This window comes from Canis aureus, chromosome 28 (assembly GCF_053574225.1).
Source record: "Canis aureus isolate CA01 chromosome 28, VMU_Caureus_v.1.0, whole genome shotgun sequence".
Taxonomy (NCBI): domain Eukaryota; kingdom Metazoa; phylum Chordata; class Mammalia; order Carnivora; family Canidae; genus Canis; species Canis aureus.
The window spans coordinates 8611565-8625606 of NC_135638.1; the positions used below are offsets into that span (position 1 = coordinate 8611565).

General features: G+C 32.9%; 1 protein-coding gene across 13 annotated transcripts in view; it reads right to left on the minus strand.

Moving 5' to 3' along the window:
• CNBD1 (cyclic nucleotide binding domain containing 1) overlaps positions 1-14042 on the minus strand; it is a 543788-nt gene that overhangs the window by 267119 nt on the left and 262627 nt on the right. For all 13 annotated transcript variants that reach the window (XM_077876353.1, XM_077876352.1, XM_077876350.1 and 10 more), the window contains one exon: positions 11340-11485. In XM_077876353.1, coding sequence (XP_077732479.1) covers positions 11340-11485 — 146 coding nt within the window. The remainder of the gene's footprint in view (positions 1-11339; positions 11486-14042) is intronic.

The following is a 14042-nucleotide window of genomic DNA, read 5'->3' on the forward strand; positions in this document are numbered from 1 at the left end:
GTTCCTGAAGTCATTTAGTGTCGGTGTAGTGTCCTACAGGAAATACTCAGTGCATGCTGGCAGTTTTAACTCCTTGAACTTTCACAAAGTCTATTTCCTCAGAAAACTCATTTCTGTTTGTTTGTTCTTTATATTTTTAACGTTTAAGATTTATTAAGGCTTACCGACTTCAAATTTCAGGGATCTCCAGGTACTGGCAAGTATTAAGGTACTAGTGGTCTCCAGTGGTTTCTGATTGTTTTTTTTAAAGGTACTTTAAAAAATAGCTTATAGCTTATAGCCAACAGAAAGAATGAAGCCCATCATACAACGTGGATGAACCACAAAGACATGTGAAGTGAAAGAAGCCACACAAAAAAGTTAACATATATTGTATGATTCTATTCATATGAATTTTCCAAAATAGGTAAATCCTTAAAGACAGAAAACAGACTAGTGGTTATCAGGGGCTGGGAAAATGTGAGAATGGAAAGTAACTCCTGTTGTGTTTGGGGTTTCATTTTGGGCAGACGAAAATATCTGGAACTAGATAGCAGAGACAGTTCCACAACATTTTGAATGTTCTAAATGCCACTGAATTGTACACTTACAAATGATTAATGAATATTATGTGAATTTTACCTCAGACTTTGTTTTAAATATTTATTTATTTGAGAGAGAGATAGAGAGAGACGGAGAGAGAGAGAGAGAGGGGATGAGCAGAAGGGGCAGAAGGAGAGAGAATCTCAAAAGCCTGCGATCACAACCTGAGTCAAAACTCAGAGTCTGACACTTAAAGGACTGAGCCACCAAGCACCCCATCAAGCTTAAAAAGACATCATTGAGATAAAATTCAAATTCCATGGAACTCATTCTTTTTAAAATATACAATTCAGTGGTTTTTTTTTTAGTATATTCAAAGAGATGTACAGTCCACATCATGATCTAATGTTAGAATACTTTCATTATCCCCAAAGGAAACTCATACTCATCAGTCATACCTCATGCCCCATTCCCCCAAGTTCCTGGCAACCTCTAATTGTTGTTTCAAGTGAATTTTCCTATTCTAGAGAGTTCATATCAGTGAAATTATAAATATGTGATTTTTTAAACTACCTTCTTTCATTTAACGTAATGTTTTCAAGATTCATCTAGATCGTAGCATGTATCAGTACGTTATTCCCTTGTATTGCCAAATAATACTCTATGATGAGGATATAGGATATTTTTAAAAATTAATTCATCTTTTGATGGCAATCTGGGCTGTTTCCAGTTAGGGGCTATTGTGAATAAATCAGTGAACATTTGTGTACAAGTTTCAAATGAATGTATGTTTTCATTTCTCTGGCATATCTGAATAGAATTACTGCGTGAAATGCTAACTTTATGTTTAACATTTGAGGAGCTGCCAAAATATTTTAATAAGCGGCTTCACCATTTTACTACCCCATCATACATGTGTGAGTTTCAATTTGTCTACATCTTCAACAACACTTAGTATTGTCTATTGTTTATATTTAAACCATCCTACCAGTTATGGAATGGTATATAATTGTGGTTTTGATTTATAAACTTCTAATGAGTAACGATATTGAGCTTTTTAATATGCTTATTGACTATTTGTATATCTTCTTTTGAAATATACCTTCAGATAGTTTGTGCTCATTTTTCAATTAGGTTAATTGCCTTTTTATTATTGAGCTGAAAGAGTTCTTCATAATCTGGATATGAGTCTCTTACAGCTATATGATTTGCAAAAACTTTCTCGCATTCCAAGGGTTGCATTTTCATTTCTTGATTGTGCTCATTGAAGTTCAAAATTTTAAATTTTTATAAAATCCAAATTCTCTATTTCTCTTTGTCACTTGTGCTTTCTGTGTCATATTTTATATATATATATATATATATATATATATATATATATATATATATATCCTAATCCATGGTCACAAAGATTGGTTTGTAAATTTTCCTCTAAGAGTTCTATAGTTGTGTTCTTTCATTTAGGTCTTCGATCCATTTTAGATTAATAATTATACATGGTGTGAGTTAAAGGTCTGACTTAATATTTTAGCATACAGATGGATATAGAGATGTGTCAGTACCATTTGTTGAAAAATTATCTTTTCTGGAATTGAATTTTCCTGACATTCTTGTTGTAAATCAATTGACCATGAAATTAAAGCTTTATTTCTGCACTTTCAATTTTATTTCATTAATCAATATCTATCTTTGTAAAAAAAAAATATCTATCTTTGTGCCAGTGTTAAGCTGCCTTGAAACTGTAGGTTTATAATAAGTTTCAAAATCAGATATGTGTGTCCTCCAACTTTGTCATTTGTTTCCTAAAAACGTTTTTGCTTTTCAGGACCCTCTAAATATTACCATAAGTTTACCAACCCCTACAAAAAGATAGCTGATATTTTCATTAGAGATTGTGTTAAATATGTAGAACAATTTAGGAGTATTACCATTTAAACAGTATTATGTCTTTTGATCTATGAACATTGGAGATCTATTTATTTACACTTCATCTATTCCTAAATAGATTATGTTTTTGAGGCTACTGTAAATGGAATTGCTTTCTTTCTTTTTTTTTCAGGTTGTTGCTCCTTTAAATATTTGGTAGACTTCAACATAAAGCCATCGGGATCTGGCCTTTTCTTTGTGGGGATATTTTGCATTTTTAATTACTAATTAAATATATTTATTTGATATAGATCTATTTAGTTATTTCTATTTCTTCTTGAACCGTTTTGATAGTTTATATCTTTCTAGAAATTTGTTCATTATATCTAAGTTATATAATTTTTTTGGCATACAGTTATTCAATGTATTCCCTTATAATCTTTTTTTTTATTTTTTATGAGGTCAACAATGATGCCCACTTTTTCATTGCTGACTTTAGTAATTTGAATGTTCTTGATAAATCTAGATAAATGTTTGTCTATTTTGTTGTTCTTTACAAAGAACATAGTATCGGTTTTGATTTTCTCTACTGTTTTTATGTTCTTTATTTCACTTATGTTCATTATAAAATTTCTTTCTTTCATTCTCTGCTTGTTTTGGGATTGGTTTTTGTTTTTGTTTGGTTGGCTCTGTGAATAGGTCTATTCTTGGAAGCCACCAGACAGGTCAAATTGTGACAAATCATCTGGATGGAACTATTTTTTTTAAAAATCTTATTTATTTGAGATAGAGAGAGAATGAGAGCATGCACAAGACGGGGAGCAGCAGAAGAAGAGGGATCACAACCTGAGCTGAAGGCAGACATTTAACTGACTGAGCCATCCAGGTGTTCCTGGATGGAACTTATAAGAGGGATGCAAACCTATCCTGCCACCTCCAATGGCTGTTTTTACAGCTACCATAACTGCAAAGCTGCTGCTTTTTAGGTTACTGCAGAGTGAAGTTATATTAAGATGGGAAGATGGGAAGTCAAAATGCTGTAAAACTCACTTTTCTTACCAAGATTCCACATTTTTTCTGAAATAAACACACCTGGATTATTATAAGTTTTTTCCAGAGTTCTGAAAAAGTTGATATTGGCAGTTTTTGACAGTCCTTTCATTCCATTTATGGATTTTTGGAGGTCCTTACCCTGTCATTCCAAAAATGCTTCTCTGGTTTATTTATTTTTGCAGCTGTTTGTTTTAACATCCATTATCTGCAGCTGAACTCCATGAACACTCTTTAGGAAATGTCAGCCTAAAACACTGAAGAAAACATTACCTTCAGAAATCTTATTGCCCTTCAAATATTAAATTCACAGTGTCATTTTTTTCAGTTCTTATCTTGTATGTTGACATAGCCTGGCATCTTATATATGTGTCATCTGACCACTCTGCCTGTATTGCCTTGTCCAGCTTAGTATCTCTGTCTCTCTAGTTCCTCTTTTGTAAAATGAGGATTATAACCACACGTGCCATAGAATTTCAAAAGCATTATGCAAGGTAGTACTTATAAGCTATTTAGAATAGTGCCAGATCAATAAATATCATATAAAATATATAATTATTCTGTGAAAAATGCTGTTGGAGTACTAATAGGGATTTCGGTTAAATCTGTAGGTTGCTTTGGGTAGTATAGACATTTTAATAATGTTTGTTTCTCTATTCCATGAGCATGCAATGTCTTTCCATTTCTCTATGTTGTCTTCAATTTCTTTCATCAGTATTTTACAGTTTTCGGAGAACAAGTCTTTCACCTGTTTAAGTTTATTTGTAGATATTTTTAATTGGTTTTGGTGGAATTGTAAATGGGCTTGTTTTTTAATTTCCTGCTTCTTCATTATTAGTTTGTAGGAATGCAACAGAATTATGTACGTTGATTTTGTATCCCACAACTTTAGTGAAATCATTTATCAATTGTAGCAGTTTTTTGGTGGAGTTTTTAGGGTTTCCTATTTATAGTGTCATGTCACTTGCAAATAGTGAGTTTTACTTCTTCCTTACCAATCTGGATGCCTTTTATTTCTTGCTGTGTCTAATTACTGGGGCTAGGTCTTCTAATACTGTTAAATGAAAGTGGTGAGAGTAGATATTCTTGTCTTGTTCCAGATCTTACAGGAAAGGTCTCAGCTTTGCACCATTGAGTATGATGTTAGAGGTGGATTTTTCATATAAGGCCTTTATGATGTTGAGGTATGTTCCCTCTAGATCTCCTTTGCAGAGAGTTTTTATCATAAATGGGTGTTGTACTTTGTCAAATGCTTTTTCTACATCTATTGAAAAGGTCAAATGGGTTTTTTCTTTCTTTCTGTTTGTTACTGATGTGATTTATCACATTAATTGTTTCATGAACATTGAACTATCTTTGTATCCAGAAATAAATCCCACTTGATTATGGTGAATGATTTTTTGATGTATTGTTAAATTCAGTTTGTGAATATTTCATTGAGGATTTTTGCATCTATATCATCAGAGATATTGGACTATAGTTCTCTTTTTTGTGGTATCTTTATCTGGCATTGGTATCACGATGATCCTGGCCTCAGAGAATGAATTTGGAAGTTCTCCTTCCTCTTATTTTGGGGAATAGTTTGAGAAGAATAGGTATTAACTCTTCTTTTAATGGTTGGTAGGGGGATCCCTGGGTGGCTCAGCAGTTTAGCGCCGCCTTCAGCCCAGGGTGTGGTCCTGGAGACCTGGGATCGAGTCTGGCGTTGGGCTCCCTGTGTGGAACCTGCTTCTCCCTCTGCCTGTGTCTCTGCCTTTCTTCCTCTCTCTGTTTCTCTCATGAATACATAAATTATTAAAAAAATAAATGGTTGGTAGGATTCACCTGGGAGCCATTTAGTCCTGGACTTTTGGGGGAGTTTTTTGATTACTGATTCAATTTCATTGCTGGTAATAAATCTGTTCAAGTTTTCTAGTTCTTCTTAGCTTCAGTTTTGTAGATTATGATTTTAGGAATTTATCCAGTTCTTCCAGGTTGTCAATTTGTTGGCATATAGGTTTTCATAATATTCTGTTACAATTGTTTAAATTTCTGTGTTGGTTGTTTTTCTTCTCTTTCATTGGTGATTTTGTTTATTTGGATCTTTTCTCTCTCTCTCTGTCTGTCTCTCTCTCTATTTCTCTCTGTCTCTGTCTCTCTCTCTTTGGTAAGTAGTTAGAGGTTTACCAGTTTCTCAAAGGAAGACATACAGAACAGCAACAGACACATGAAAAGATGCTCAATATCACTCAACATCAGGGAAATGCAAATAAAAACTACAATGAGGTATCACCTTGCACCTTTTGGAATGGCTAAAATAAAAAACACCAGAAACAAGTATTGGTGACGATAGTGAGAAGAAAAGAACCCTCTTGCACTGTTGATGGAATGCAACCGGTACAGCCACTGTGGAAAATAATATGGAGGTTCCTCAAAAAATTACACTAATTCAAAGGGATACAAGCATCCTTATGTTTATTGCAGCATTATTTACAATATCCAAACTATAGAAGCAACCTAACTGTCCTCTGATTGATGAATGGATAAGGAAGATTTAGTATAGTGTGTGTGTATGTGTGTGTGTGTGTGTGTGTGTGTGTGTCTGTGTGTGAATATTACTCAGCCATAAAAAAGAATGCAATCTTGCCATTTGGAACAACATGGATAGAGCTAGAGAATATAATGCTAAACAAAATAAGTCAGTCAGAGAAAGACAAATGTCATGATCTCACTCATAGTAGAATTTAAGAAACAAAACAAACAAGCAAAGGGGAAAAAAGAAAGAGAAAGAGAGAAAGGGAAAGCAAGAAACAAACTCTTAACTAGAGAGAACAAACTGATGGTTACCAGAGGGGAGGTAGGTGGGAGGATGGGTTAAATGGTGATGGGGATTAAGGAACTCACTTGTGACGAGCACCGGGTGATGTTTGGAATTGGTGAATTATAATTATGGGATTCTTGAATGTAACACTGTATGTTAACTAACTGGAATTAAAACAAAAACTTTAAAAAAACAAAACAATGAAAAAATAAAACAAAATATGTAATTATCATCATTTAAAAAATTTCTAGCCCTTCTCTATTCCTGTGCTTTATTTTCTCATAGAACATAGTTCTTTAAATTATATTATTTTTTAATTTGCTATTTGTTTATTTCCTGTTTTCCCAAATGAGAAAATAAGTTCCAGTGATAATCACTAGCAAACACTCAATACACAATCAATTAAATGAGTTTATGTTTATATTATTGTAGGAAATGGAAACTAATTCTATGTAATTTTCCTTCCAAACATTTAGCACAATATCACATTGCTTTTTTTGCACATATAACATAACTATATAAAAATAATATTTTAAAAATAACTCCTCATAATTGGAGAAAGCTGTCAACTCTTCTGAGATATGGCAATCCAAGAATTAGTCTAGAGAAGTTGAAAAATATTAGTTATATTCTGATTATTTTTAATAAAATCAGGTAGATTTTTAAAAATACATTAATTTCTAGATCCTGAGTAGCGCAATTATAAAAAGCAACCTGAAAAGTATGTGTTTTTTCATGCTTTTTTTTTTAAGATTTATTTATTTAAGAGAGAGAGAGCACACGCCATGCACAGGCATGCTCACAAGAGTTGGGAGGATAGGGGCAGAGAGAAAGAAAGAGAATTTTTTAAAAATTTATTTATTCATAGAGACACAGAGAGAGAGAATGAGAGAGAGGCAGAGAGAGAAGCAGGCTCCATGCAGGGAGCCCAACGTGGGACTCAATCCTGGGTCTCCAGAATCACACCCCGGGCTGCAGGCGGTGCTAAACCGCTGAGCCACAGGGGCTGCCCGAGAAAGAGTCTTAAGCAGACTCCATGCTAAGTTGGAACCCAACTTGGGGCTTCATCTCGTGACCCTGAAATCATGACCTAAGTTGAAACCAAGAGTCCACAGTTTACCGCAGCGCACCACCCAGGAACCCCAGTAGTCTTTTATTAATTGAAAATATTCCAATAACAAAAATGAAGAAAGTTATGCATATGGGGCTTCTGTTCTGGTATTACTTATTAATACTCCTGTATCAAATGCTCAGAGCAGGTATTTGTTGTGCTTGGGTAGTCCATGTTCCGATCAGGTGTTGAATAGTTCTAACATCATCTCTGGTTACAAGTTTCACTATTTAGAAAGTAAGATTCCATGGCAACATTAGAGAAATAAATATGGGAAGGGTCTCTAGTTTTGTCATGTGATTGAAGAGTTTGTAGTTTTGTTTGCATTAATTTTTCTCAAAGCTTCACAACCATCTTTTGGACAAGGAAAGATAGAAATGAAACTGGGTCCTCATAATGCAGATAAAGATGGAAAAAGGTTTCTGGCTAGATTTCAAGGATAAATCTGCACGAACCATAGGGAATAACACCTTAGTTGCAGTGAAAGCATATCCATACTTTAGGATCAATGCATGTTCTTCAAGGCATGTTTGTTTTTAAGAGAACTTAATATTTATGGTAGGACTAAATATTTGCCTATTTCTATTATAAGAGCCTATTATTTGAATTATGGTTAACTTACTTCTGGAAAAGATGCCCACTAAATTTTTTTAATGAGATTTAGCTACTGTGTTTTTATATATTATATGAAATTTAAACCACAACAGAAAAGAAAGTCTATAAAAGGCTAAAAAATTTTTGAAATTTAGTAACATAAAAATATTTTCAACATTAAAAATAAATGCAAGAGTTTATTTAAATAAGGAGCTATGGTGTTTTTGAAAAATAACCTCATAAAAGGTGGGAATAAAATGAAAGAAAATGAAAGAAATAAAAAACACCATAAGACTTAATGGACTCCAAAAAGAAAACAGTAAAGGTGATAAAGATATAAAAGAAAAAAATCCCATATAGTAATTATTTCATGGAAATCTATAAATGTTAATATAAAGGTAGATAGTAATAAAATTTTGATCTGAGATCTAATTCCATGTTAGCCACTAAATTGAATTCTGAAGTAAGTTAATTCTCTTAGCTTTCATAAGCTTTAGGTTGCCAATCATAAAAATGCTCGCTGATCAGGCCATAATATAAGAGATCCAATGGAAAACTCTTGAAATCACTTAAATTAAGTAACATATACCTATAGCTATATATCTATATAGCATACAGAAACATATTATACATAATATATAGTTTATACAGTATTTTTATTACAGTAATATAGATGGTATTTAGACATAGTACTATTAATATAGTAAATAAATAATATGCAATATAAGTAATCTTATTATAGTAATTGTGTTGTGCCACTTTCACCTAGAGATATGTATTTATGTTACTTAGTACTTAAAATCATAATATTGTTATCCCTGTTAATATTTTATTAAGAAAGCTGAATGAGTGAGAGGCTAAGTGAGTAATGGTGAGTTTAGGAAGGGTCTTAACAACACTCCAAAGAACCTGCCAGAAGAGACCAGAAAATGCAAATAGCTGTGTGAATTTCAGGCAAGAAACCAAAGCCTAAGCCACAGACAAAAGTCAGCAGCCTGGTGAAGAGGGGCTTCTGGGGGGAACACTTTAAATAACAGAAGGAGTGAAAGGCACACATGAATAAAGAAAAGGGAGAGAGAAAGACACTTGGTTGCACCTGTTTTTCAAATTGGCTGAATGAAGAGATTTACAAAGGTCAGATATTTAATGAGTTGACTGCTTTGTTAGTGAAATAGATCTGGACTGTCAGAATCAGATGTCTTAAAAACTCAAGAGAAGGATTTTGACAGAGGTTTATGTAAAGACAGAGACTTCTACAATTTTTATAAAGTATTTGAAAATATGCTGTATTGAAAAATGAATTGAAAACCCTTATTTAATATGAAAGACCAAATTAAAGTTGATATGTATTTGTCAAGGAATGAAAGTTCACATTTTAATAGTCAATCACCCACGTTGTAAGATACCATCAGAATACAGTTTTTAAAAACCTTTTTGAGAAAAACAAATACATAGCTACAAACACTAGCCCATGAATATACCTTTATTGTGAAAAATTCAATACAAATATATGCAGGAGAAAGAGTTACTTGTTTCCCTTCATTGTCCTTCAATTCTTCTCCCCTCCATGAAGCTAAATATTTAAAATACATATTTTTGTAGTATTTTTCTGGATCTACTTCTTTGTACTTTTACTATGAATTTTATATATGTATATATGCAGATAATGTGTGTATATATAACTTCAAGTTTTTCATAAATATGTGAAAATATGACCATATTATTTATATAACTCTACAACCTCTCTACTCCTATTGTCTTTAATAATTTTAATAAGTTTCCATGTCAATATACAGAGAGATCTACCTCCATCTTTTTAACAACTGCCTAGAATTCCATTGAATACATATATCATGTAATCTGTCTTCCATTCCATGGAAGAGATGTATCATAATGTAATCTAACTTCTATTAAAGTTCATCTAGGTTGTTTCCATATTTTACCATAATAAATATGATTTCAGGCATTTATGATAAAAATAAATTAATTTTTAACTTACTATCCTCAAGCTAATGCAAAGCAACGTTGAATGTTCTTTCTTGCCTTTCAAAATCATTTTATCCTTTGCAAAACTCCTATGATTTAATTTTCACTGCTAGATGTCAGATTAAATGAAACTAATTATAAGAGATGACCACTAGGGGAAAAATCTTGAAATATGTCAATAGACATATGACATATTTCAATAGACACATGTTCTCCAAAATTATAGTTAGATTTTAAATGTCATGATCCAGATGAACCACTTTATAAAATAGTGACATAATGGACAGAGAATGAGTTTAGCATTAAGGATAAAGTGTGTTTGAAATTCAATTCTAATCAGGAATATTCTGCATGATATTTTGTGCCTTAGGCTTCTCAACTGTAGAGAATAATTATTATCTACTTTTTAATTATTTTTTTACATTTTTTATTGAAGTAATAGTGAAACGGATTAAACGGGAAAGAGGGAAAATGAGTGGGAAATATCTATTTTTATTTGTATCTGTAAGGAATAAATAAGGGATATCCTCTGATATAAAGAAGGTATTAGGGATCCCTGGGTGGCGCAGCGGTTTGGCGCCTGCCTTTGGCCCAGGGTGTGATCCTGGAGACCCGGGATCGAATCCCACATTGGGCTCCCGGTGCATGGAGCCTGCTTCTCCCTCTGCCTGTGTCTCTGCGCCTCTCTCTCTCTCTGTGACTATCATAAATAAATAAAAATTAAAAAATTTATATTAAAAAAAAGAAGGTATTAAATAAACTTAATTCTACTTTTCTAAAAGGTATCTGACAAATGCAAAAACTGGTGTTGAATTCTGTTGGGATAGGTGTGTATGTAGCTGTGTGTGTGTGTGTGTATTTGTATATCCCTCAAAAATTACAATATAAAATACTTCTATTAATGTGCCCACATGCATCCTTGGTATAAAAGGACTAGAAATTTAAATCTGTCTGGAGAGATATTGTTCCCAATATTTGGTTCAGTAAATAAATAAAGTCAAATTGCTGGATAAGTCAAATTGCTATGACCATTTGCTAAGAAAACCAATGCTAGATTGTTATTAAATGTGTGTATCAATGAGTGGTTTTCAAAATATGGTTCCCATACTAACAGTGTCAGCTGGGAAATTGTTGGAAATGCAATTAAGCCCCATCCCACACCTACCAAATCGAAACTTTAGAACTGAACACAGAAATATGAGTTTCCTGGGTGATTCTGAGAAATCACTAGTGGAAAAAACACTAGTATATATCTTTAAAACAGACATACCAACATGTGGGATGTTATTCATTTATAAAATATACCCAAGCAGTACATTTTTAATGTATCACATGAAAATATGAATATTATAGAGAACTCAAAATAGTGACATATATTTTATGTTCCCAAATTCCAGATTAGTCTGTTACCTGTGCTGCCTTTTACCCAGGTTTCGGAAATGACACTCTTACTAAGTGTTTTCAGATGCTCATCAGGTAGCTGACAGGTCAAATCTGGAATTGTTTTCAGCATCTTCCACACAATTTTGTGTTCATGCAGCGTCCTGTAAATGGGCCTTAAAACAACATCAAAAAGATTACAAATTGAGAGAACATAGCTTAACTACAAAGAAATAAACCAAAAATTATTGATTTTTGAGCTTTCAAATTTGCATTTCTTTTTTTTATTCAAGGTTTGCTTAAGGATACCTATGATGATATTCTGTTTATCAACTTTAGAATTTTTTCTCCTTCCAGCACTAAGATGCACATCCATGAAACTTTTTAAAATGTTTTAAAGATTGATTGATTGATTGATTCATGAAAGACAGAGAGAGAGGCAGAGACATAGGCAGAGGGAGAAGCAGGCACTCCATGGGGATCCCGATGTGGGACTTGATCCCGAGACCCCACGGTCATGACCTGAGACAAAGAGATGTTCAACCACTGAGCCACCCAGGTGGCTCCATCACATCCATGAAACTTTAAACCAGGAAATTACATAGTCCTTTTACCTTCCTTTTTAGAAAACTCAGTGCTTCAATTGTAAGGTTGTATCTTTTATTATTACTCATCATAATAATAAAGACCTCTTTCATATAGTAAAAAGACTTTTTAATCCAGTGTATACTTTTGATCTTTTACTTACTCTTAAAGTTAAATGAATCTACAATTTAACATCTGATAAATATTTTAACTCCAAAAATGCATATGTAATTTTAAGTAAAACAGTCATCATAGATGGATGATATTTATTTTCTTTAATCATTAAATTCACTATTTTATAAATATAATACCATAATAAAAATACAAAATTTATGTTGACCCTAAGTTCTCAAGTGACTAAGACTATCATACCATTGTTAAACACTCAGTATTTTTCAAGCAATTTTTAAAAATTATTGTGAAAAATCAATTTAGCAGCAGCAAGGGAATTTGGGATACTCACATATGTGGGTTTGCCAGAAACAGTCCCAGTTTAGATGTAATGTCCAGTTGAGCCACCTGGTATACATGTTTTTGTGTGTATATGTTTACTGGATGACAATATATGTTGTGTTTTTTGTTTTTTTCTTGTAGGTTCTAGCAAAAAAGTGTTGGAAAAATGCTAATATAGTGAATCGTCTTAAGAAATAGTCTTAAAAAAACTGGGTTCCTAGATAATATTTAAAAGTGTGTACTTCAGATGCAGTAATAATGATTAGTGTTAATAAATAGCATATTATAACCAAAACCTATAATATGTATCATTGATTTGGCAATGAAACGAGAGGTGGTTAAAAAATAGTATCACAGACCCCCCCCCAAAAAAGGCAAAACATTTGATATATTGGTTGCCTACAATAATTTGGAAGGCATACCAAGTGTCTAGGAAACCTATTGTTTTATATAAAGTAGCTGGAAAGAGCTAGAAAGTTACTTTGTTTTGTTTGCTCAATGTTACTTTTTTTTGCAATGTATTATCAGGTGGCTAAAACTGGACAGTTTTCAAGCATACATGAAAAGTAATAAAGAAGATCTAGAAATGTGGGGAATGACTGTAAAAGCCAAGTGCTTTTTGATCCCATACAACAACAACAACAACAACCAATTGAAAGAAATTTGACTGTCAAAAGTCTATCACATGTTCTCAGTTAAATAAATGTAGGTACTTAGCACTGTGCCAAAGGTCTAATTAGAAGCTTTGCCTTCTCAACCAAGACTATTGTTACAGAAGAACCTAGGATAGCCTTCATTAAGAGAGAGAGGCAGAGAGAAAAGAACAGAACCCTGGATTTGGTTATTGGAATGTGGAAGATACTGGAGACAGATCAGAAACACTGACAAATGAACTGCACAGTCCAAATTCTGAAATTCCCATGAAACTTTTCAATTGATTCTAACATACACTCCTGTGTTTACCATCCTCAAGATGGTAAATCAAGACATTCATGTCTGAAAACTTGGCCTTCACTTCCCCTCTTTAAACATGGCCTTCCTTCACTTCTCTCTCAGTTTCTACCTTTATCATTTGTCAGGAACTGTTTTTAACATACATCATACCCACTCTTTCTTTACCTGTTCAATATACAAAAGCTGTTAGGAAACAGATTAACAAGAAAGAAAAATTCACACATTGAGAAATGTTTGGAAAACTATAATATCCAAACTATCATTAGTACAAAAGAATTGTTTTTTCTTATATTAATTGTCATTACTATCATTATTATCATTATGAGTTATCAGGCCACAGGCAATGGTATGAAAGAAAATGTTTTTCCCTTGAATTTTCATTTAGTAACCTGTATGTCTATTTCTAACTAATCAGTCACCTGTATGTCTATTTCCAGCTAATCACAAAAAGCAAAATGTTAGTATAGGCCAAGTATTTAGAAACACATTAGTTGGAAACAAAATAATTTCAGGATTTTCCTTTTTTTACTTCTTTTTCTTCTGATGATTATACAGAGCCTCAGAGCTAATAGTGTCATTAAAAGTTACAGTGCTGGGTTCTGACAATCAGTACTTATGTGCATTGGCATCTAATGAGTTGAAACTATCATGAATATCCATTGGCATCCATGATGACATCCACTGAATTCCTAAGTGTTTCCAGTTGTAGGTATATATATCATCTAGATTTTTGTTAAGCTC